Raw genomic sequence first — 26,355 nt, forward strand, 5'->3', positions numbered from 1 at the left:
TTGTAGTCAATTCGATGAATCATAAAAGGAAAAAAGGATACATGCTTAGGTTAGTTACTTCCTGTTCAAATAGATATACATTATTTATTATTACCTTCATTTGCTTGAGCTTATCATCTTGATCGACAACATTTTCGTCATTAAGTGAAGATATTTTGTTTTCATACTCCTCGATAAAAGCGGTAACATCATCAATTTTTTCAGTAAAGCGTTCCCAAGAAGATAAAACATCCATCATTCCCTGATAGGTCGTACTCGTTAGAACTCCAATATCTTCCCAATCCGACTTTGCTTGGAGAAGTTCTTGTTTGATTGTATCGTGACCTTCTTGATTAACAATCTGTAGTAGTCTGTTGCCAAGCTCTTGAGCATTTTCTAGCAGTATTTTGCCCTCAGAAAAGGACAGCTGTATTTCTTTTATTCTATTCATTTGTTCAATAATATGATTTTTATCACCATGATAATCTGACGTTTTCTCAGTATTGAGGCGAGTTAACTTCATCCAGTCATACAGCATTTGAAGCCCTTGTTTAAATTTATCGTAATTGTTAACACTGTTTTCTAACTTCTCGATCTCGTTGCTCAACTTAAATATCACATCATCATAATCTTTAAGCAATTGATTGACCTTCTCACTACGAATGCTGTCATTGCCAGCAATCTTCTCTTTAATTTTTCCAGCAATATCATTATAGTTACCAGTTTCTCGTTGAATAGTACGATATTTCTCAAGTGCAACTCTAGTGTCGGATAACTCACTGGGAGTTGGACTCTCATTCATTTTACCATGCACCTCTTCAATCCATTCAGAAAGAACTTTTGAAAGTTTGCCCAAATCCTCAAGGAGTGCCAAATGATTCATAAGTTTTTGACGATTTTCATTAATATCCACCATTAGAGACTCATAATCAGCTTTAATGTTTTCCGTATCTTCCGCTATTTTGGATGCACCGTTGGGTTCAGTGCTAAGCACTATTTTTTCCTTAAGTTCAAATAAATACCGCAGTTTGTTTTGGCCTTGCTCAAGGTTCTGTCGGATTCCTTTTATTATATTTAATTTGGATTGCGTTTCCGTTATAGTTTGTGGCGTGGCATCACATTCGTTAACTTTTTCATGAATTCTGTCAAGCCAATCATGGCATTCGCCGAAAAGAGTGTTATGTTGTTGATGTTCTTGATAATGCTGTTCTAGTCTTCTCATGGTTTCTTTTGCAATAGACAGCAGCACATTGTATTTGGTTGTCAGCTGTGTAACACCATTACTGACTCTGGTATCAGCACAAATGTCTAGGAGTACCTGAGCTTTCATGTTCAAATTATCTAGCTCTCGTTGCCAATCAAATAATGTTTGTAATTTTGATTGGAATTCTTCCAGTACATACTTTTTCTCTTCGAGACTGCTTTGCATTTTATTATACTGCTGTATTTCTCCTTCGATATTGTCCAACCATTTTTGTGCTATTTTGTACTGGTCGTCGTATTCTGTCCATCGAACTATACCGTTTTCAAGAGCTGTTCCAATCTTCTTCAAAGCTAAGCAATAGTTGTCGAACTCTTCCTGAAGGAGAGCTACTTCTTTCTCTATTGCTTCACATTCCCCTGAATCTACTATTTGACAAGCTATTTCAGCTTGTTGCAACGCTTTCTCAAGCTTTTTTTGCCCAACAGGAGCATCGTTTTCAAGAATTTTCAACTGTGTCATTTTTGAAATCAGTGAATCTTTGTCTCCTTTATAATCTGTGCATTTATTGATATTTTCCTTCGCATTCCGAATCCATGCTGCAAATTCATTACTCGTGTCAATAAAGGCTTGATGTAGCTCAACAGTTTCCTTCTGTTTAGCAAAAACCTCTTTAGCCTGTTTACTCAAATTTTCATATTTGTGTGAAATTTCAGATGCAGGAGATGTTTGATGAAGATCCGATGCCTTATTCGCAACTGATTGTATCATTGGTTCGAAAGATACTATATCCTGAACAATATCATTTGCTTGACGTAAATTAGCTCTTCTTTCATTCAAGCCACTACTGAGGCTTGTGGGTGTTCCTGTCTTGAATCGAACAACTTTCTGCTCCGAAACTCTTTGAAGTTTAGATTCCCGATCCTGGATCCATTGTTGAAGATGATTATAACTGGAGCTATAATCAGCCCATTGGAGTAAGCTTGTTTCTAAATGAACCTTAGCTGTAGACATCTTTTTAACCAACCGGTCCCAACTATTCTGAATTTCTCTTAGCTCATTATTGATTACTTCTTTACCATCGGACTTGGTACATTTCACTACTTTCTCTCCGGTATTGATAGTATTGTTTACAAGATTTTGCCCTTGATCTCGTTGTTGAATCAGCTCGACGATTTTTTCTAAACGTTTTTCCAAATTTTCTTTACTTACTCTTTCTACATTATCTGTCGAAACTCTAACTATCTCCTTAGCGTTCTCAATCCAGTCGTTTGCTTTTTGTAAATAGTCATTGTAATCCTTGTGAAGATCATAATTTGTTTCAACCTTCTTCAAAACGTCTTTAGCTATATTAACTTGCACTTGATAGCGTGAGTTCAGATGTCTTAACTGATTTCCAATATATGAATCCAGATGTGAGTGCAGAAGTGGCGTTGCAAATGCATTGAATTTATCAATTTCTGATTGCCCTTTGCTTAACCGTCCAAGCAGCTCTTGCATATCTTTTACTTGTTTTTCTTTTTCTTGTAGATTAGAGGACATAGCTAGTTTGTTGTTTTTTACAATTATATCGATTTGCTGCAGCCATTCTGATAGTCTTTCATACTCTTCTTTATACTCTCGAAGCATTGAAATAGTTTTTTCAAGGTTTCGCTTTTGATCACTTATTTCTTTGAATAGCTCGTTGAAATTATTCTTTAAACCGTCGATATCACTCTTGATCAACTCTTTTCCTTTGCTTGACGTTGAAGCCATAACCACCTCTCCTGTGTGGAGCAAATGTTCCACAAGGAGTTCACCTTGTGCTTTTTTGTTCATGAGAGAATCTAATGGAGCAACTGCATTGTCAATGGACAATTTATCGCTGAGTGATTGTTGTTTTACAGATGGTAATTTTTCACGGGCTCTGTGTATCCAGTTCAATAAATCATCGAACGCTTCCTTATACAATCGGTGGTCTCGATATTGGTCTTCTCTTTCAGTTAACAATTTGCTGATCTGATCAGCAACGTAATCAAATTTGGCCAGAATTTGTTTGGCCGTACTCGCAGCTTGAGTTTGCTGTCCTAAGCTGCACATTTCAGCTGCTTTCTGTTTAAGCGGTTCGATTTCAATGCGTTCCAATCGTATTTTCTCTTCGCAATTTTTTATTTTGTCTAGCTGAGCACGTTTTTCGGCCATGGTTTGTTGATATTCTGAGTAGGCCTTAAACTCATTTTCCATCCATTCTATACTTTTGCGTAGTTCATTTACTTGATCCAAAAATCCTGACCATTGATTGATTGCTTCATCTAGATTAGATCTCACGTCCACCATTTTCAATGTCAAAGCCGACCATTCGTCTTGTAAAGAAGTAATGGAGCTATTGATTGGTTCGTGACCAATTGAAGTAGTACATGCAAGAACTTGTTGGGCCAAATCCATTATAAGCTTAATCTGTAAGGAACCTTCATCTTTATTGCCGATAAGTTCTAGGATTAGTTTCATTTTGCTTTGCATTTCTTTCTCTGAAGTAGTACTCTGATCAGCACAGAAATTGAGTTTCTCCCGTATACCACTCAGCCATTGTTTGCAATTAGACACTTGTGATTCTAATTCCTGGTGGCTTATAACATACTGTTGCCATCTTGTAGCTAATTCTTTTACGCGATTAGTAGTTTGTTGATACTTTACAGCCAATTCAGATATTTGTGAGTTCCTACTACTAAGGTATCCTCTATAGAGCATCTGCGCTTTTTCGGTGAAACTATCAATTTCTAGCTCTTTGGCTTTGACCTCACCCTGAAGACTTTTCAAATAGTCTAATGTGGCTTTCTTTTCGTTAAGGCTAGACTTTAAATCAATTGAATGTATTTTTGAGTCAACTTCACGTATCCAGTTCATGCAGTCCGAACGAAGCTTTTCATAATCATTCCATTCGGTAATTTTGGATTGCAATTTTTCTGTTGTAGAATCGATCGCAACCAAAACTCCTTCCCATTCCTGTTGAGATATGTCAATCTGTAGCCTTATGTTTGCCTTTCCCTCGTCACTTGTGTCAGGTATAGTCAATTCCCCAAGTGTACGTATTTGTTCAATTCTATTACTCTCCGATATGATAGACATTTTCAGTTCGTGTAATCGACCCAAATTCGTGTGCAAAGATACTTGATCTAGATCAGTTTCGCCCCATAATTCTATTGTATTATGATTTGCATCTATAAAATCAGACGTTTCTAGTACTATTTTACAGTATTGGCGATGGTTATAAACAATTTTTTCATAAGCCTGTACAAAATATTGACATTTTTCAAACAATTCGTTATAACTTTTGTGGATTGCAGCATATGCTGAGTTGATTTCAGTATTTTCAAGTTTCAAATTGTTAAAAAGATCTTGAATATTGTTTATTTCTGGCTTATGATTTTTTATGTCACTGAACAAATCAATATATGTTTGCTGTTGACATATTTTATCATCAAGTGTTGGCTTCAAAATCATTTCGCAAGTCAAGCTGGAGCCAATTTCTTCCAACCATCGCTGTATTTGATCAAGTTTTTCATTAAACCCTGAAAGTTTAGTGGTCTTAGCTTCGCACATTTTCAGATAAGAGCAAATGTCATCAAACATTTTCTCATATCTTTGCAACAAATCTTGAATTTCATTTCGAAGCACTTGATGACCTGTTGATGCTGTTGAAGTATAAAGTCTTTCGCCTATATCTGATACCAAGCTGCAGTGCACATTCACTGCATTTTGCTTAGCTAATAACGTTTTGAGGATTTGTGTTATGTCATCAAGGGTATTTTCTTGGTTGATTTTGCAATTTTCAAAAGATTCCACAATTGAATCCATTTCAACAACAGATTCTCCATATTTTGTTTTGTATAGTTTGTGTTCCTCATAGGCTTGCTCGCACTTTTTATAAATTTCCTTAACAGTATTCTCTACAGACTGCATACGAGTTTTAATTTGTTGCATGGTGATGGGCATTTTTGCATCGCCACTACTTTGAAGCAATTCTGATGTCTTGTCCAATAATGAGTCAACAGAGAGCTGTTTATTTTTCAGCTTTCCAGATAAAACTTGATAAAGTTCATATTGCTCTTGTTTCTCCGGAAGAGTGTTTTTCAAACAGTACGACCTTACAGAATCTTCGATTTCTGACAAAAAACTGTTGATGTCATCTAGATCATTTTGGTAAGCGCTCCAAAGTTGGATGCGCTTTTCCAATTCTAGTTTGGTATCGTTTATAGAACTATTCAGCTTTTCAAATTCGTGTTGGACTCTCATTAAATCTTGTTCCATAGTAATTTTCGCTCCATGAGAGATGAGATCATTATTATCAGTAATAAGTTTGTTCATATAAGTTAAGTTCCTGCTTTTCTCTGGAATAATTTGTTGAAGTTGTTGTACTTTCAGGAGTTTGTCCTGAATAGATTTTCTGCTACCAGAAACATCAGAAAGCTGTTTCAATTCATTAAAAAGATCTTCTTGCTCGTCAATGTAGCTTTTCAGTTGCTCATTAAATTGATTAAGCAATGATAAAGATTGCTCAAGATTGAGAACAATGTCACTTGATGTTTTCTTTAAGCCATCATATCGATCATTGATGGATTGCACTGTTGAGCTCAAATCGTCATTTTGATTTTCACAAACCTGAGCTGCTTTTTCATTTAACGAATCTATCATTCGCTTCTGACTCGCGACTTCCTGTACCAGAGCTTTGTACTTAAAAAGTTTTGACCGAATCTCTTGAGTTGTGTTCCAACTTTGAGTTTCGTTTCTATCCAACTTTTTTTCTGTGATGTCAAGCCAAGATAATATTTGGTGAATACTGTCTTTATATGACGACCACTGTACAGATCTAACGTCCAATTGATTCTTTAAATTGCCAATGTTTGCAATGATATTTTCAAATTGATCTTTAATCTTTTTCATGTCGTCACGTATTTTTTCGCGGCCTTGTGAGCTAGTTTCTGACAAAACTTTTTCACTTGCAGTTACTAGTGCAGGCATGTAATTTTCTAATTTTTCTTTTTCGATATCTATGACTTGCATCATATTCTGATTATCAGTGGAATTTTTCTCAGCAGCTAATATTTTTATATTATTTTCAATCTTAAGCAATCGCGATCGACACTCTGTCAACCTTTCGTCATAGCTTATATGATCATTGACGATATTTTGAGCACGATTAACCACTTCTTTACTCAAAACAAGAAGTAGCTGATATCGATTTATCAGTTGATTGATATAGAATTTTACTTTTTCAATTCCCGTTTTGCTGAATAAAGCTTGGGCATTCGCAACAAAATCATCGACATCCTTTTGTTTATCATTGATATGCTCCAAATTGGTACGATACACTTGTAACTGATTTTGCTTTTGCTCAAGCGTATCATACAGTTGCTGATCTCTGAAAATTGTTTCAACAGATCTGCACCATTTTGTGAGAGTGTCTAAATCATGATCGAACTTTATCCATATCGCTAAACATTTCTGCTGAGTTTCTGTAGTTTCTTTCAAATATTCTTTAAGATCATCAATATTTGATCGAACAGCAGTGATCTCTTGCTCGGCAATCATTATACCTTCGGGAGCAGTACTTAATTTGTTTATATCGTGGCTTTTTTCTAATTGATTTAGTAATTCTTCACCTTTAGATAGCCCAAGCTTAAGATTATTAAGAGTTTCGATTCGTTTAACAATATCTTGTTTTTCACCTCCTTCATCGTCGCATACTGTGATTTTATCTTTCTCTTCGGTTATCCAAATTTTTAATTTATTCAAAATATTGTTATAATCGTTATGTGCATTCACACAATCGTTAAGATTAATGAGAAGTTCATTTGATTTTTGAACAATATTTTTGTAAGTGTCCTTAATTGATATTAAATATGAACCTAGATGTTGGTCATTAGTTAATAAAAGCAAATGCTGCGCTTTGTTGCAAACTGAATCAAGTAATGCATTCTGAGAGAGGATTTCTTGATGCATGAGTTTATGATTTTGATATTGGGATCGTTTATCTTGAATATTGGATTTTAGTTCAGAAGTAGATTTCATGGACATTTCAATATCTTTTAACCATTTAGAAAGCTGCTCTTGTTGTAGGCTGAATTCCCCTAATTGAAGAATACACTGGTCCACTTTCTGTGATGTTGATTCTAGTTTGTCAGAAAATTCATCCCAACGTTTTCGCAATTCTGATAATTTCAGACGAATTTGGTCGCGGTCCTCTGATGATGTTTGAGCATATAATTTTTCACCCCTGTTGATTAACTCCTCTAAAGAATTTCCGTCATCAAGCCGTTTATATGCAATTTCTTTAAGATGAATCTGTCGATTTTGTAATACATTCAGGTCGCCAACTAACAATTGAAGATTATCTAATGTTGAAAGTTGGCTCATTATCGTATTAATGAATTCGTTGTATGCCTTATCGAAATCGACTTGATCGTTAATAACTGTTTTTGTTTTATCAATAGCATCCATACACAAATCTATTACGTTTCGGTAATCAGTTTGAACATGATTGTATTTAGAAGCAATGTCATAGTTCGCTTTTAATTCTTGATATTCTTTCATTTTATTACACATCTGTAATCCATAGTCTTCAATACCCTTTTTGATATCTACTAACTCGGCAATAGCGTTTTGTTTAGAATCTATCGGTGTTTGACAGGATAATGCTCTTATATTGCTTTTAGTTTGACTAAGTGTAGTTAGCCAATCGTCTAAGTCGTGATTAGCATTTTCAATTTGATTTATATAATTCGTCAACTTTGATTTTGTTTTTCTACAGTTCTCAAAAAAATTAGTCCAGTTGCCTTTGCATTCTTCAAAAGCCTGGAGTAAATTTGAATGCCCAACTTCATCTGTTTCACTTAAAACAGTTGTATATTGATTGTACACGTCATTGAGACTATCCAAAACAGCTTCTTCTTCCATAAGAGTGTTGTCAACAACTAATAAATATTCTTGGATTTTGCCCTTGATGAGATCGGCGGCATCATTGAATACGTCATTAGTTTGTAATTTAAGTTTCAGTAACCAGTCGCGAGATGTTTCCAACAAACTGTTGTAATGTTCATGGTCCTTCACAGCTTTTTCATAAATGGTAAGTTTATTGGAAAGGCTGTTTATAAGAGAATTGTATTGTTCACATGTGTTATAAATATTGGCTAGAGCATCTGTACTATACAGAGATGCACACTTTTTCTGTAGTTGTTCAACACTTGATTTGTGATAGTTTGCATCTTTGATCATCGTCTTGCAATCGAAAACAGCATCTTTTTTAAGCTGAAGATTGGCATAAACTGAGGGCATGCTATGGAATTTGTTTTTCAACTCTTGCAACCATTTCACAAGTTGACCGTGGCTTTCATCACTTGTTTTTTTGTTCACGATATTTGCTTCCATCTCTTTTAAAATCAGATTACTTTCATCCAATAGAGCACGGTATGCATTTCTTAATGCCACAATGTCCATCCTTATTGATTCACGACAATCAGGATTAACTTCAGCATACAAGTTTTCACCTATAGAACACGCATCATTGATTAATTGTTCTTGAGCTACTATTTGAGCCCGATAGCTCTTCAATTCTACGTGGTTTTCGTTTGTTGAATTAGCAAAACGAGCCAATTGTGGCTTCATAGTCTCAATCCAATCAAACATTTCCTTCAATGACTTTCTGAACTGTTTGTTTTTAGTTGCCACATCTGATAATCTGTTTAAAAGAAAAGAAAAATGTTTTTCAAATGTATTGAATCTTGTTTGTAACTGATTGACAAGCACCAGAACGCGTGATTCTGGATTCAAATTATTTATATTGTTTGCTACATCATGGAGATTTTTCAGATTTATTTGAAAATCCATCAATGATTGGTAGGTGTTTTTAGTTTCTTCTATTTTATCATCTAATATTTTCAACTCTATTAGAAGAATTGTTTCCATCTTGTGTTTTTTCTCAATCTCTTTCAACCATTTGACTATTGCTCCAGAGTTAAGTTCATATTCTTCCCATAGTGCTATATTAGAATTGATTTTGGATTTGATTTTATCAGACTCCGATTTTAAATAACTCAAATTGCTGTCAGCATCTTTTTTCTCCTCTCTGAAGTGGTCAACTTTTTGCTGACCTATAACGCCATCAAAGTAACTCAATAACTCTGACAGATGTAATAAATTAGCTTCACATTCATTTTGAGTGTGTTCTATATTGTCCAATGCAGATTTTTTTATTTCCAAATTGCCTTTATCGCTATTCGCTTCTGGCTGGCACCATTTCAATTTCTCTAATTGGGAAGAAACCATACGATTTATTGATAAAACCTTATCAATGAAAGTTTTTTCAATCGCTTTGTTTAGTTTAGCATCTACTTCATTCAGGTTATTAAGTATCATTCCAAAGCGATGTTCCAAGCTCTGGAGCTCTCTAGAAGTCGTACTTTCTTTAATAGAATCAAACTTCATCTCAGCATTGATGAAATCATTTTTAAGCTCTGTTATTTCAATGTTTACTGAATTCATTACATTTCGAAGAGTCTGCAACTTTTCAAGATTTCGTATTTGTTTGTTGACGTCTAGAGTAACATCGTCGCAGTTCATGAGCTCTTCTCGGATGCTGTATAATTTTTCAATTATTATTTTGATCCGATCTTTCAAATCCCTATCTATTTCAGCATATTCATTAATTTTACAATTTAATTTATCATAATGAGTTTGAATTTCAGAGAACAATGATTCAATATTTGTTTCCATTGTTTCCAGAGGCTGTGGTAAAGAACAATTGTTGATCTTTTTGAATTCAGATAGAAGGCTGTTTAAATTATTTTTGCATAGAAGCTGACCAGGGAGTTCATTTCTATAGTTGATAAGCTTATGCTCTATTTCACTCGGATTATCTATCCCATTATTAAAGTGATCTTTAGTTTTCTCAAGCCATAATGTAACATCGCCGTTTATCTCTTCGATTTGTTTGAACAATGACAATTTATCGTTCAAGGCATTACTGTTGTCAATCAGTTCATCGAGATGGGTTTTGAATGTATTATTGTTTTGTTTTATGATTTCAAGTAGATTTTCACAATCTAATGCATTATATTTCCGAAATGCTTTAACAATGTCATTGCCTTTATTTGAAGCACCATCAGCATGCTTTTTAATCTTTCTCATAGACTCTGAGCTTCGATGCAACTGTTCCAATCGGTCAATTATTGATTGCTTATCAGAAACATTCGAAACAGTTGCTTTGTTGACAGCAGCCACATTCTTAAGCTCCGTATTTAAAGCCATATTGTATCTGTTAAAATCATTGTAGTTATCCCGTACATTCACGAAGTTTTCTAGTGTTTCATTAATATCAAGTTGAATATTTTCCAACTCTTTATCAAGAACAACAAGTGGCTCTTGTACGTTATTTAGAAGGACCCCTTCTTGTTTCATGAGCAAATTTGCTTCATAATTGGCTTGTGTTTTCGACGAATACTCGTCACTAACACTTCCATTCAAAACAGAAAGTTCCTCTATGCAATCGGCTAGGTTGGATAACCTCGCATTTTTAACAATGCATTTAAGTTTATCAGATATTGAATTCAAATTTTCAACTATCTGCTTTTGTGTCTCCTGGAAAACAGCGACTCTTTGTTTAATATCATTTAATTCAGTCGACTTTGCGTCACAATAAATCTTAATTTTTTCCAACTTTTTATCCAAGTCCATAATTAAGGAAATGGCGGAAATTTTATTTCCAGTCGAATCGTTGATGTTAATTTTTGGCTGAGCCTCTAAAGATACCATTTTTTGTTTCCAAATACTGATATCATTTTCATGGTTTGCAATTGTATTTTTTATATTTTTAAGTTCATTTTCATCTACTAAATCGTATTGCATGACACTGTCATTCAAGTGTTGAATCTGGTCCTTGATTCCGTAATACCAATGCAGAAAATCTGACCAGCTCTGTAAATAGTGTATGTATGCCTGCAAGTCAGATTCTATGTTCTGATAATTACTTGCTAGGGACGAATAGGTTTCATCCAGTACTGAAGCATCTCCAATGACGGATGTAAGGCTGTCATTCTTAATATGTGAATAAATTTCATTAAACACTTCTCGTTTTCCCGAATGTTGTTGTAACAAATAACGTGCTTTTTGTAGAGCAAGTTCTATCTCATCTAGCAGAGTTTCTTCCAATTCTGCGATGCTAGTTGTCATTTGATCCATCCAATTGCTGAAATCAGTAAGCTTTGCATTGAAATTCTGTTGAACGACAATATGCTGGTAATATTCGTTTATCATACATCGTACAGCATCACTGAGACCAGATAGATGATCTTTAGGCTCTTGTAATTTACTTTTCAATAGAGGTACTCCTTGCTCTGAAATACCATTATTGATTTGGTCAAAGATATGAACAAGCGATATAAGTTTGGCTTGCTGTTCAGAAATTTCATTGTTGAACATACGCAGCAACTTTAATGTTTCGTCCAATTTATCAATTGGTAATCGTTCTGATTTAATGGATGAGAAATTGCGCATTTTATCATTTGCTCCTTCAATGAAGAAATTAATTTTGGACAACTCATTATCCATTGCAGAAAAATTTTTAACAAGTTTATCTACCTTTCCTTTTGCATGTTGTGTGTTTTCATGAAAATCTGTTAACGCTGCATAGCATTTGTCTACTTCTTCGGTTGGTTTAATACCATATTTGATATTTTTGCATATTTGTGATAAATTTTCCAGCTCTGCAAATTTTTTGTTACATTGTACATTTAATTCATTAAATCTTGATTGAAGAGAAACAGCATCTTGAAGAGTGCATACTTTATTCAGAAGCGGTAATTGTGCTTCATGTATCCAATCTTTTACTTTGCTAACATCATCATTGTAGCGGCCCCAAACTTCTAAATCTTGGTTAACATTGGCTTTTTCTATACTGAGAGCATTACTTAATTCAGAAAAAGTAACTTGTAAACATTGTGCCTCGCTTTTCAGACGTTTCATCTCAGATAAATTACCTTCTTTAGAAGCTAAATCTGAAGCGCTTGCATTAAGAAAATCTAATGTTTTAATTTTTTCTGTCAAAACATTTTCTAATTGTTTCGTTTTTTGTAGCCTATCGGCAGAAGTAATTTGTGGTTGTTTAATTGCTGCTACCATTTTAGGATACACGTTCCCAACCCAACTCCTTAAACTATCCAAGCGTTTTTTATAATCATTCCATTTATCATTATAATCTGAAAGGTAATCTATTCGTTTATCCACAAAGTCAGTCGTATTAATCATTCTGTTTTGTAGATCAGATGTTTCTTTTTCTAATGCTTGGATTGCTGATGGCTGAATGGCTGAACCCAATTCTCTGCACAGATCATTCAACTGCAGAAAAGATTTAGATGAGGCTTGTTTCAAGTTCAAAGCAAGTTGCTTCTTCATTTCAAGGTCTTGTGTGACGCTCGTAGGGTCTGTTTGGAGGGGAGTGATAGATCTTAACTCCAATTCAGCAGTGCTGAGTAACTTTTCAATAATTCCTTTCTGTTCAATATAATCGCTCCATGTTTTTTGTACTGCTCTTAATGCTCTTAGTTTTTCAGCAGTTTCATTATACGTGTCGTTCCAGCTACTCTCCAGTATTTTTGTTTTCTTGGTAACAAAATCGGGTGCATTTACATTTTTGCTCAAATCTTTTCCTTTTTGCAGCATTTTCATGATGTGTCCTCTCTGATTATCTAGCTCCTTCAAAGAAACGTTCTGTTCCTCGATCATACTGTTTATATTACGGTAGCTTTCTGGTGTTGGAGCATTTTCGCTTTGATTTTTTATTCGGTCCAACAGCTTACAAATTTCTTCAGTTTCATGACGATAAGTGTAACACTTGGCGAATATTTCAGTTTTCACCATTGTTGTTTCAATCGTAGGAATCAGGGTTTTGTAACGGGTAATTAATTTTTCAATTTTTTCTTGCTCGGTCGCTGCCTGTTCTTCATTTGCATGATTCAGTAAAAAATCAAGCGTTTTGACCAACCATTTCATGTCTTCCCTTCTGGCATCAGCTTCGAAACATATATTCTGTGGAATCAAATGAAAAAAGTAAAGTTTTTATTAGAAAATAAGGGCAAGTGAGTTTTTTTTTCTATTAAGGTAAAGCATTTGTCATAAGACGATTTTGTACTATTCCATTTGATTTCACTACTTTATTGTACTTTTGACAGATACGTATTTCGACCTCAACAGTAAGGCCGTCTTCAGTCAAGGAGCTAGATTTTACTAAGGTGGCGCAGATCAGCGTTGCGTATCACTAGTTGTCTCTTTTACTCTCGCGCTGATCTCATGTAACGCAAATAGTGACGTCACTCTTTGCGTTGCATAAGATCAGCGGGAGAATAAAAGAGACAACTAGTGGCACGCAACGCTGATCTGCGCCGCCTTAGTAAAGTCTAGCTCATTGGTCTTCAGTGTCTCGTACTTGACTCGAAGTCTAGTCAAGCATGAGAGAATGTTGGCCTTACTGTTGAAGTCGAAATACGTATCTGTCAAAGGAACAATAAAGTAGTGGAATTAAATGGAATAGTACAAACTCGTCTCATGAGGATCTGTTCACAAATCACGTAACGCGTTTGGGGGAAGGAGGAGGTCCAACTTGCGTTATACTTGGTGTTAGAGCGAGTAAAAAGAGTTTTCGATTTAATTGAATCACTTGTGCACCCCTAGTTTCTCCCTCTCACTCTCTCGTCTAGGTACACAGCTGCCGAGATGTTGATGAAGCTGTTTATGTACATTTTTATAGCACATAGGCAGAAAATAAGTAAACAGTAGGAATAGGATTAGTTGAATAAAGTCGTCGCAGAGGAATCATCTCCTTCGTTAGTTCGTTCCGTAAAATGTTGTTTTTAGTGTTCGTGTGAAATATAGTGATTCCGTGTCCTGTAAATCGCGAGTTTTTCTAAGTGTCCGAAACTATTCTGCGACGAGCGCGAACATTTTGGTCCTACGAACCGGATCTGTGTAGATCGGACACTTTGCACAAGGTGAAACCGTAACCTAGTGGAACGCGAATCCTGCCTGTTGGGTGTGGAGAACTGTGAAGATCTTGGACAAGAGACTGTCAGTGCGCAAAAACCGACAGCAATCAATTTGCGAAATCGGTTCGGAAGAAAATAGGATTTGGAAAAGTGAGCAGAGAAAGTGCTAAATTGGAAGCGTCGGATTCGTATTCCCATCGCCATCACTCGGGCAGCTTTGTATGAAGTTCGAGCGCCATCACAAGGTTTTGCGCCATTCCTGAAAAATAGCAGTATTGTGAAAGGCTGTGTCAAGACGCCGTCGACGAGTTGGTAGTAGCCTACCCAATAACGGACATCATCAAATGGGAAGTAGTAATGGTGGTGTGGTACACTCAGGCAACTGAACATACGAAATACATAAGGCAAAAATTATGAATCTAGGAGATTGGTGAAAATTATTGAAACATAAGTCCCTCATGATATTTATCTTGAACTCTTCAGATTTCATTGTTGGGACGTATGTCGTTCATTCGTTGCACATAAAGAATTTCATAAGACACCTATTGGTATTTGGTGCAAAGCCAATTTGAAGAAAATCATAATGTATCTCATGAAAAACATTTCAATGACCATGATAATTTTAATGTTACTCTGATTGGAAGGGACGCGTTTCAGTTAAGAGAATCATGTTCGCTCATTTTGTAAATCTTTTCGAGTCGTTCGGTTGACTTCAACATCGAGGGGATCTGAAGCGAAACTTAAGTGTTCTCAAGTGTCAAGTGAAATCATAAGTGTTCAATGGAAAAGTAATATTTGTACCAATACGTGCATGGAATCAGTTTCAATTCGACGAAGAAGTAACTTATAAACATGCAATCAACGATTCGAAGGAACTTTGGAACACGTTTGACACCACTTATTTTTTGTTTTCCCCTCGATGTCCTCGATACAACCGACAAGCGAACTTGAAACTACATGAATTATGCATATGTATGAGCCAAAAAGCTGCAAAATTATCTTTTCAAATGAAGCACATGTTCACACAGTTGAAAAACATTTTCATTAAACTCAAATTAAAAATTTATAATGTCACATTATGAACTGAATAATATATGAAAAATTGCAATATTGAAATCATAAACCTGCATTATGAATTAATTAGGATGCTTTATAGGAATTAAGAATTTCATAAGGCGTGATTATGGCTGCCAAATACTACTGTTACAAATCATAAGGTGGAGTTATGGATTGATTAAAGTCCAGCATACAACATTCATAATGCATCATTGTGATTTCATAAATGTGCCTTAAGAAAATGTTATGGTTTGTATTGACTATGAATTTTTTTTTCATAATGTATCCTTTTGAATTTCAATCTTATAACTTGTGGCAAATTTCCAAAAGGCAGTATTATGATAATCGATAGATCATTTGCCTGAGTGTAACATTGCATGTGGCTACTCTATGACTCAAATGATTAAATAAAGAGATTTAATGCATGCGAGATTTATTCTTTTGGTGCTCAGCCCTGTGGTATCCGCTAGCTTGTTTTTTGGTCTCGGAGTCTGCTGGTTTGTTGGCTCGTTGGTTCTAATTGGTTGCTTCCCCTCGCTGCTGCCAATATTGTCATTCTGTCTGTCTAGTAAAATTGCGATTTAATTCGTGGAACGTCGAGTTGAACAGTGAAACTGCGTGTCAGTACATTTCGGAATAATTACGCCTTTCGTGATTAATCCCAGTTTTGTGCAGATCAGTGTCCGTTTGATTTCCAACTATGAGTGAATTGAGAGCGCTGACGAAAAGTGAAAGACGGGTGATAAATACACTAGATGGGTTGGAGAAATTTGTGAAGCAGTACAACCATGCAACGGATGAATGCCAAATCACAGTGCGGCTAGAAACCCTTGAATCGATTTGCAAGGAGTTTTATTCTATTCGGGAACGGATTGAACTTCTCACCGATAAGGCAGAAAGTGGTGAGGCTGACGAGGAAGAAGAGAAAAGGCGAGATGAAGCAAATCTGCTGACCTTGAGTAAATTTGAAGAAAGATACTACTTCGTTAAAGCTAGTTTAGTATCGAAACGAAGTCCGCCACCAATATCTTCAACAATTACCGGGAATGATCAACCTGGTGAACGATCTGATTCATCTTTCTCGAAAGTAAAGCTCCCAGAAATCAGCCTTCCGTCATTCAATGGTGCCATTAAGGAATGGGTAACGTTTCGTGATAGCTTTCGAAGCCTGATCCATGAAAACAAACATCTCACTGATATGGATAGATTCAGTTACCTGAAGTCCTCTTTGTTTGGAGAAGCATTGCAGGAGATTGAAGCAGTGGAACTTTCGGCAGCAAACTATGGCGTGGCATGGAAGGCTTTAGAAGCACGCTACGAGAATAAGAAACTGATTGTAAATGCGCATCTTGATTCTCTCTTCACTGTAGATGGTTTGAAACGTGAGAGCTATAGTTTGCTGCTACCTTCAGATGCTACAGAAAATAGGAGGGAATACCACTACTTGGAGCACCATACTGGCGTATATGCTGTATTCTCGGCTAGATCCTGCCACGTTACGACAATGGGAATCCCACCATAATTCCAAGGAGGTGCCAACGTATAAAGACATGATTGCTTTCCTGCGCTGTCATTGTTCTGTACTCCAATCCGTCGCATCTGCTAATATAAATGGAGTTCATTATGATCAGCGTTTATCAAAATTATCTGTATGCAATGCCGCCATGAAAGCACCAAGCAAATGCCCATTCTGTGCCGAATCGTGGCACTCTGCCTTCGTATGTGGAAAGTTTCAGCGTCTTCAAGTTCCGGAGCGTAGCGAAGCGGTTTTCAAAGCAAGGTTGTGCAGGAATTGTCTTGGACCGGGACATTGGGCACGAAACTGTCAAAAGGGTGTTTGTCGTCAATGTCAACAAAAGCACCACTCCTTGTTGCATGGTGCACCATGGAGATTCTCCGTTCCACAATCGCAATTCAATCAATCAACACAGCCTAGACAGCAGCCACAATCCGAGCCAATATCTCCGAACCTACAACATCAAAACACTAGCGTCGAGGCTCCCACCACCTCGCAAGAACAAAACTCTCAATCATTTGCCACTAACACAGCCACATCCACCACACAGACACATGTCGCACTTCCAATAGCCCACACACAGAACATTCTGCTATCTACCGCCCTGGTAAAGTTGAAGGATCGTCACGGCAACTATATGTTAGCACGAGCGCTTCTGGACTCGTGTTCTCAGCACTGCCTGATGACGAAGGAATTCTCTACCAGATTAAATTTCCCCACATCGCCAGTATCGCTTACCATCCAAGGGATTGGTTTGTCTGGTAGTATGTCAACACGTTCGGTCAGTGCAATAGTGTGTCCAAGACTAGAAAGTATTTCACCATTTGTTCAAGAGATGCCACGATTGACTGTGTCGCTGCCTACAGCAATCTGTGATCCTAGCGGGTGGGATCTTCCTGGATCAACATTCTTGGCTGACCCTCGATTCTACGAACCTGGTCCAGTAGACGTAATCATAGGAGCCGAGTACTACTTGGACCTCTTGCGAAGTGACCAACGTAGAGCAACCGAAAATGGACCGACATTGCAAAACACTGAATTTGGCTGGATCGTCTCCGGCAACGTTCCCGATCTTCCGCCATCAGCTCAATCTTCACCTGTGGTTACGCTAGTGTGCTCCTCTGTTGACCTTCAAGACCAGCTCACAAAGTTTTTAGATCTTGAAACGTGCCGTAGTGTAAGCACACAATCTTTGGAGGAATCAACGTGCGAGGAGTTTTTCAACCTTACAACCGTCAGAAAGGAGAATGGTAGATTTGTTGTAACTTTGCCAAAGAAACAGAACCTGATCAACCGTCTTGGCCATTCGGAAGCTACAGCGATTAAGCGTATGATGGCGATGGAACGACGTTTTTCTGTCAATCCAGAACTTAAAATGATGTACTCCGATTTCGTTGAGGAATATCTCAAGCTTGGCCACATGAAGGAGGTGACAGTTGGTGAAAACGAAGGAATCATTAGATATTTCTTGCCGCATCACGCTGTTCTAAAACCACACAGCACGACAACGAAGTTGCGCGTAGTTTTTGATGGTTCTTGTCAAACTTCGACAGGAGTTTCTCTTAACGATGCCCTGATGGTCGGCCCCATCGCTCAAGATGATCTAACCAGCATTTGCCTACGATTTCGTACACATCGAATCGCCATCAACGCCGACATTGAGAAGATGTACCGCATGATTGAAGTCAATCGTCAGGATCAGCCGTTGCAGAGCATCAAATGGAGAAGTGATCCTTCCGAACCTCTTCCGTAACAACCGTAACATACGGCACTTCGTCCGCACCATATTTGGCAACCAAATGCCTACAGCGTTTAGCAGAAGAAGGAAAGGCCTCCAACCCAGTGGCTTCAATAGTCATCAAAAAGGACTTCTATGTAGACGACATGCTCACCGGAGTAGACACCATAGAAGAAGGAGTGCAGTTGGTAAAAGAAGTCATCGAACTGTCGGAATCGGCAGGCCTTACACTGCGAAAGTGGAATTCTAACAGTACAGATCTTCTTCAAATCGTTCCAAAAAATCTGAGGGATTCACGCACCGTCTTGGAGTTGGATACGGCCGAGAGTACCATAAAAACGCTTGGGCTAGCATGGGAACCTAGCACAGATGTCTTCAGATTCACCTTTCCTTCGTTCAATTGGTCAGTAACGGTTACGAAACGTATTGTAGTCTCTGACGTTTCCCGACTGTTTGACCCACTTGGTCTGGTTGGTCCAGTTATTATACAGGCTAAAATCTTCATCCAGAAATTGTGGAAACAGGATTGCGGTTGGGATGAACCTCTAAGTTCAGAGCTACAAATGCAGTGGCAAGACTACAGGCGCAATCTAGCAGGTCTAGAGAATCTAACTGTTCCTCGTTGGGTAGGCATTGGCGGAGATGTCGTTACCACTGAGTTACACGGTTTTTGTGATACATCGAACAAGGCATATGATGCCTGCTTTAATGTGCGAGCAACATACGAGTCAGGGGAGGTATGTGTGAAATTGTTGACGGCGAAATCACGAGTCGCTCCACTGGATAACCTCAAGAAAGGAAATAAACGGTTGTCTACTCCACGATTAGAACTTTCGTCAGCATTGTTACTAGCTCATCAGTAAGAGAAGATACTTAGTAGTTTGCGATTCCGCCACCAGTGCTACTTTTGGACAGATTCTACCATTGTTAAATGTTGGCTTTCTTCACCACCATCAAGATGGAAGCAATTCGTTGCCAACAGAGTTTCGGAAATCCAGCATATTACAAAGCGTGGTAGTTGGCATCACGTAGCAGGATTAGAGAATCCAGCTGACATCATATCCCGTGGAATGACGCCAGCACAGCTGCAGTACGAATCGCTCTGGTTTCACGGTCCGCATTGGCTACGATCAGACGAAAACAACTGGCCATCCGGTCAGCAGATCAGCGAGGAAGAATTCGATCCTGTGGACCTCGAAGTCAAAAATGTTTCAGCAGCCCTTTCAACGGTTACTCCAAGCGATATTTTTAGCCTGCGATCATCATATACTGCTCTCCAACGCCTCACTGCATGGTTACGTAGATTCCTATACAATTCGCAACCGGCAAATCGTAACAACCGGCGTTATGGACTCCTAACCAAGCTAGAACTGGACGAGGCTATGCAAGAGTTGGTTCGACTTTCTCAACGTGAAAGCTTTACGCAGGAACTTGCTGATCTTTCGAACGGCCGAGAAGTGCAAGATTCATCAAGGATTCAGGCTTTGAACCCACTACTCGACAAGGGAATACTCTGTGTTGGCGGTCGGCTCCGCAACGCAGCAATATCCAACCGTCGTAAACACCCATTTATTCTTGATCACCGACACCCATTTTCTTCAATCGTCGTCGCTCATTATCAAAGAAATCTCTTGCATGGAGGACAGCAGTTGATGATCTCGTCCATTCGTGAATGTTTCTGGCCAACTAGCATACGAAACCTCGTAAGAAAGGTTATTCACGAATGCGTTCCGTGTTTCAGAACAAGACCCAAGATTCAGAATCAGCTTATGGCTGACCTTCCACCTGAAAGAGTTACGCCATGTGCACCATTCCAACGAGTTGGAGTGGACTATTGTGGACCATTCCATGTAGCCTATCCACATCGGCGTAATCGACCTTTGAAGGTATTTGTCGCCGTTTATGTATGTTTAGTAACCAAGGCTGTTCACTTGGAGCTGGCGTCTGACTTGTCTGCACGAGGATTTATTGCAACCTTGAAGCGCTTTACTTCTCGTCGCGGGAAGCCTGAATTGATCATGTGCGACAACGGAAGAAATTTCGTCGGAGCGAGACGACAATTAGATGAACTACGTCGGCTCTTCAACAACCAGCAGTTTCAATCAACCGTGTCAAGCCAAGCCAACGATGAGCAAATACAATTTCGCTTCATTCCAGCACGTTCGCCAAACTTTGGCGGCCTATGGGAATCAGCAGTCAAATCTTTCAAGCTGCTATTCAAACGAACTGTTGGCGTGCATACTCTTCTTCATGACGAAATGATCACAATGCTTTGTCAGGCCGAAGCTGTGCTGAATTCTCGACCACTAACACCGTTGAACAATGATCCGGACGACTTTGAGGCCTTAACCCCTGGACATTTCCTGGTTCAACGGCCTCTCACAGCCATTCCAGAACCTGATCTGGAAGGAATTCCCGAGAATAGACTCACAGCTTACCAAAGAGCTCAGCGATATACTCAGCAGCTATGGAGGAAATGGTCCAAGCTATACCTGTCCGACCTACATAATCGAAGTGGATGGTAAGACGAAATAACGTTACGGTGGGGACCATGGTGCTCCTGAAGAATGAAGAACAACCACCGCTAAAATGGCAACTAGGTCGGATAACAGAAACTCATGCAGGAGGAGACGGAAATGTGCGAGTCGTGACTATAAAGACTCAGGATGGCAGCTATCGTAGAGCAATTTCGAAAATTTGCATCCTACCGATTCGTGACAATATTCATCCATCAAATGAGGAGAACTAGGGGACTCCTACATCGGCGGAGGTCGAAGACGTCGGCCTCCGCATACCAGTTAAGTCGTTTGTATATTGTATTTGTTCAAAAAGTAATTCGTTCATTTTTCTCAGTCACCATTCGCCCTTGGTTCCGCTCACTTGGAACAGTCTCCAACTGGCTAACGAACAAGTCGACTATTTCCCCATCTATGAAGGTAAACAGTATTGTTTCGGTGGTGGTCAAGGCATGAAACTACTTTGCATAGTTTGTTTAGCATGAGCTCAAACCAGCGGCATCTGATGCCAGAACTTAGCACCCGCATTTTTCAATTCTCATCTCCGACCTATGTTGATCATTTGAGGTAATCGTCATCCCAAGACCATCCAGATCGATGTGTGCTTCATCATAGTAACAATTCAAACGAACCCATGCAACAACATAGTCATCATAGCGTCAATTTCTCTTCAACGATGAGAGGATCATCGATGCCAGTCGGCATCCTCGGAGGCCATGGAGGGCCTCCGTTCCAGGGAAGTTACTTTTATTTGTGATTAAAAAGATAAAAAAGCACCCTCTCATCTGTTTCAGCGACATTGTGCAAATCACCACCAAACAGCTGTAACCACCAGTCCCGATCGCATTCACGTTAGTCCACCCGCATCGACCAAGCTAATCGATTAGCATCCAGAGTATTAGTTCCGACAACGACGGCCATCCCAGCAAGAGAATCCCGTTTAAGGAGACATCGTCATTGCAACTCTCTAGTCACCAACTCCCATCCATCCATCGTCAGCTTATCATTCATCCACACATTTGTTTGTAAAAATGCCACCTAGATCCTGGAATTCTTCGCAGTACAACCTACAATAATAAACTACAATTAGAACAAAAGACGTCTACGATATCATCCTATGGAGTCAGCGATGCCAACCGGCATCAGTGGAGGCCAAGGAGGCCTCCGCTCACAGGCAAGTCGTTTCTTATTATGATTATCACCCTCATTCTTGTTTACGTCCGTATCTGGCATTCGAACGAACGTATCGATTCGAATGAGTTCGAAAAAGGTATTCCCGTTTTCGTTCGAATGCTGAACGAATGCGATACGTATGCGAAAAAGTGTTGCCCTATGTCGATGACAATTCGCAACAATTCTAAACTGTAAAAAAGTTGTTTGGCATGTTATTGTTTTGAAAATTTTTCCGAAGTGCAGCAAGTGGTGCAAAATTATTTTTATTAAACCTAAAAATCCGTCCAAAATAATGTTATTTGCGACTTCGGTCCGGAAGTGTGACTACCATCTTAGCATTCTTGATAAGTTAAATGCCGGAGCACGGCGCCGAAACGATGGATACGACGATTTTCCGAACTGCAGGAGGTGCGGACCGGAAAGCACGGCGAGCGAAGAAAATTAATCCCGAAGGATCAAGGCGACGATATTCTTGTGCTATACCATTTTCCCCGGCTCATCGCCAATTGGCAGATAACCGTATTCCACAGCGGTATCACATCGAAAAGCTCCTACTATGACAAAAAGCCGGTTCTATCAGTACAATTTCGACGATCCGATGCTGCTGTGTGTGTTGAAGAGATTTGACCGGAGTTGGACATTTGAGAGTTTGATGCCGAGATGAATCATCTAAAAGTGCTGGATGGAATGTCCGAGTATTGCGGGGTCGTGGTGGTCGCTGAACAAGCTGGACAAGACCACATGAGAGGAAGTTCTCCCGTATGAATGAATGGTAGTTCTGAGCTGGTTGACAAACTGAAGGACGATTAGGAATCAAAAATATCAAATCAACAATAGAGGACATCGAGGAAAACTTTTTCGTTTGGTTCTAACGTTCGACCCGAAGAGAGTATTTTTCCAAGGATCTATCACGAATGAATTATCCGGTCACAACATCGTGCCACTTCCAACGGAAGAGCAGCTAGGCGCAGCGTCTCTTGAAGATGGCTGGAGAGATATTCGATCCGCCATTGGAAGCACCGCAACCGCTGCACTAGGGACGGTGCCCCCGGATCAGAGAAACGACTGGTATGACGGCGAATGTGAGCAGTTAGTGGAAGAGAAGAATGCAGCATGGGCGAGATTGCTGCAACACCGCACGAGGGCGAACGAGGCACGATATAAACAGGCGCGGAACAGACAAAACTCGACTTTCCGGAGGAAAAAGCGCCAGCAGGAAGATCGAGACCGTGAAGAAACGGAGCAACTGTACCGCGCTAATAACACACGAAAGTTCTATGAGAAGTTAAACCGTTCACGTAAGGGCCACGTGCCACAGCCTGATATGTGTAAGGACATAAACGGGAACCTTCTTACGAACGAGCGTGAGGTGATCCAAAGGTGGCGGCAGCACTACGAAGAGCACCTGAATGGCGATGTGGCAGACGAAGATGGCGGTATGGTGATAGACCTGGGAGAACGCGCGCAGGACATAATTCTACCGGCTCCGGATCTCCAGGAAATCCAGGAGGAGATTGGCCGGCTGAAGAACAACAAAGCCCCTGGGGTTGACCAACTACCAGGAGAGCTATTTAAACACGGTGGTGAGGCACTGGCTAGAGCGCTGCACTGGGTCATTACCAAGACTTGGGAGGAGGAAGTTTTGCCGCAGGAGTGGATGGAAGGTGTCGTGTGTCCCATCTACAAAAGGGCGATAAGCTGGATTGTAGCAACTACCGCGCAATCACATTGCTGAACGCCGCCTACAAGGTACTCTCCCAAATTTTATGCCGTCGACTAGCACCAACTGCAAGGGAGTTCGTGGGGCAGTACCAGGCGGGTTTTATGGGCGAACGCTCCACCACGGACCAGGTGTTCGCCATTCGCCAAGTACTGCAGAAATGCCGCGAATACAACGTGCCCACACATCATCTATTCATCGACTTCAAAGCCGCATATGATACAATCGATCGGGACCAGCTATGGCAGCTAATGCACGAACACGGTTTTCCGGATAAACTGACACGATTGATCAAAGCGACGATGGATCGGGTGATGTGCGTAGTTCGAGTTTCAGGGCATTCTCGAGTCCCTTCGAAACCCGCAGAGGGTTACGGCAAGGTGATGGTCTTTCGTGTTTGCTATTCAACATCGCTTTGGAAGGGTAATACGAAGAGCAGGGATTAACATGAGTGGTACAATTTTCAATAAGTCCGTCCAGCTATTTGGTTTCGCCGACGACATAGATATTATGGCACGTAACTTTGAGAAGATGGAGGAAGCCTACATCAGACTGAAGAGGGAAGCTAAGCGGATCGGACTTGTCATCAACACGTCGAAGACGAAGTACATGATAGGCAGAGGTTCAAGAGAAGACAATGTGAGCCACCCACCGCGAGTTTGCATTGGTGGTGACGAAATCGAGGTGGTAGAAGAATTTGTGTACTTGGGCTCACTGGTGACTGCCGAAAATGACACCAGCAGAGAAATTCGGAGACGCATAGTGGCTGGAAATCGTACGTACTTTGGACTCCGCAAGACGCTCCGATCGAATAGAGTTCGCCGCCGTACCAAACTGACAATCTACAAAGCGCTAATTAGACCGGTAGTCCTCTACGGACACGAGACCTGGACGATGCTCGTGGAGGACCAACGCGCACTTGGAGTTTTCGAAAGGAAAGTGCTGCGTACCATCTATGGTGGGGTGCAGATGGCGGACGGTACGTGGAGGAGGCGAATGAACCACGAATTGCATCAGCTGTTGGGAGAACCATCCATCGTTCACACCGTGAAAATCGGACGACTGCGATGGGCCGGGCACGTAGCCAGAATGTCGGACAGTAACCCGGTGAAAATGGTTCTCGACAACGATCCGACGGGCACAAGAAGGCGAGGTGCGCAGCGGGCAAGGTGGATCGATCAGGTGGAAGATGACTTGCGGACCCTCCGTAGACTGCGTGGTTGGCGACGTGTAGCCATGGACCGAGCCGAATGGAGAAGACTCTTATATACCGCACAGGCCACTTCGGCCTTAGTCTGAATAAATAATAATAATACATCGTGCCATTTTCTAAAATTGCTGTCTAAAGAATTGGAAACAAACTGGAGCTAATCGCGGTGTGCTGAAGGATTTGCTGCCATGCGTCGTTGGTTTTTTTTTAATTTGCCTCAACGTTTTCCGAAGAGATCACAAAAATTCTGAATAGGTGTTAATACAAAATATACATAAATCAAAACCAAACAACTTTAAATATAACATGATTGAAATGCGTCTACTTTCTTAATCATAAATAAGAATTGACCAAGGTTTTCCGCATTAATTGGAAACGTCAGACGTGATTCGCGCTATTAATTGTTACCCAAACGGGCATTTTCTTCCGAAAAGAAGTCTGAACAAGATCCAGATTGTATTCTAGTTTCGATATTATTGTAAGTGAGTACCAGATTTCAGATAGTTCCGAAATTATGAAAGATTTTCTTGGGATACTAACCGCATGGCTTTTGAGGTAAAAGCCTTAATTTTGCAAATATAATTTTATTTTATTTATACAGACTAAGGCCGGAGTGGCCTGTGCAGTACATAAAAGTCTTCTCCATCCAACTCGTCCACGGCTGCACGTCTTCCACATGATCGATCCACCTTGCTTGCTGCGCACCTCGTCTTCTTGTTCCCGTCGGATCGTTGTCGAGAATCATTTTCACCGGGTTGCTACACGACACTCCAGCTACGTGCCCAGCCCACCGCAGTCGTCCGATTTTCGCAGTGTGTACGATGGATGTTTTTTATCTTTGTTGCGTGATTTTTTTAAATAGTTTAAGTTCATCACGTACACTCGAACATACGAATTACATAAGACAGAAATTATGAATCTACAAGATTGTTGAAAATCGTTGAAACATAAGTCTCTCATGCTTTCCATCCGAAGCTCTTCATATTTCATTATTGGACGTATGTCGTTCATTAGTTGCATGTAACGAATTTCACAAGACACCTTTCGGTATTTTGTTCAAAGTTGATTTGACGGAAAACATACGGCATTGTATGAAAGACATCATGTTCATAAGAAGGAAAGAGCTTCAGGCAAAAGAATTATGTTCTCACACATTGTAGAGTTTTTCAAGTCGTGCGGTTGAATTTTTCATCGAGGGGATCATAAGAAAATAATAAGTTAAAGTGTTCTCAAGTG

The 26,355-nt window shown here is 39.5% G+C and overlaps 1 protein-coding gene across 4 annotated transcripts in view; it reads right to left on the minus strand.

Moving 5' to 3' along the window:
- Positions 1–26,355, minus strand: part of LOC134213892 (muscle-specific protein 300 kDa) — a 154,947-nt gene that overhangs the window by 42,217 nt on the left and 86,375 nt on the right. For 3 of the 4 annotated variants that reach the window (XM_062693354.1, XM_062693353.1, XM_062693355.1), the window contains exon 7: positions 95–13,237. In XM_062693354.1, the coding sequence (XP_062549338.1) occupies positions 95–13,237 (13,143 nt within the window). Of the gene's footprint in view, positions 1–94; positions 13,238–26,355 lie in introns of those variants that run through there. The other variant, XM_062693356.1, reaches the window with a different exon arrangement.

Source organism: Armigeres subalbatus, chromosome 2 (assembly GCF_024139115.2).
Source record: "Armigeres subalbatus isolate Guangzhou_Male chromosome 2, GZ_Asu_2, whole genome shotgun sequence".
In the NCBI taxonomy this organism is placed as follows: domain Eukaryota; kingdom Metazoa; phylum Arthropoda; class Insecta; order Diptera; family Culicidae; genus Armigeres; species Armigeres subalbatus.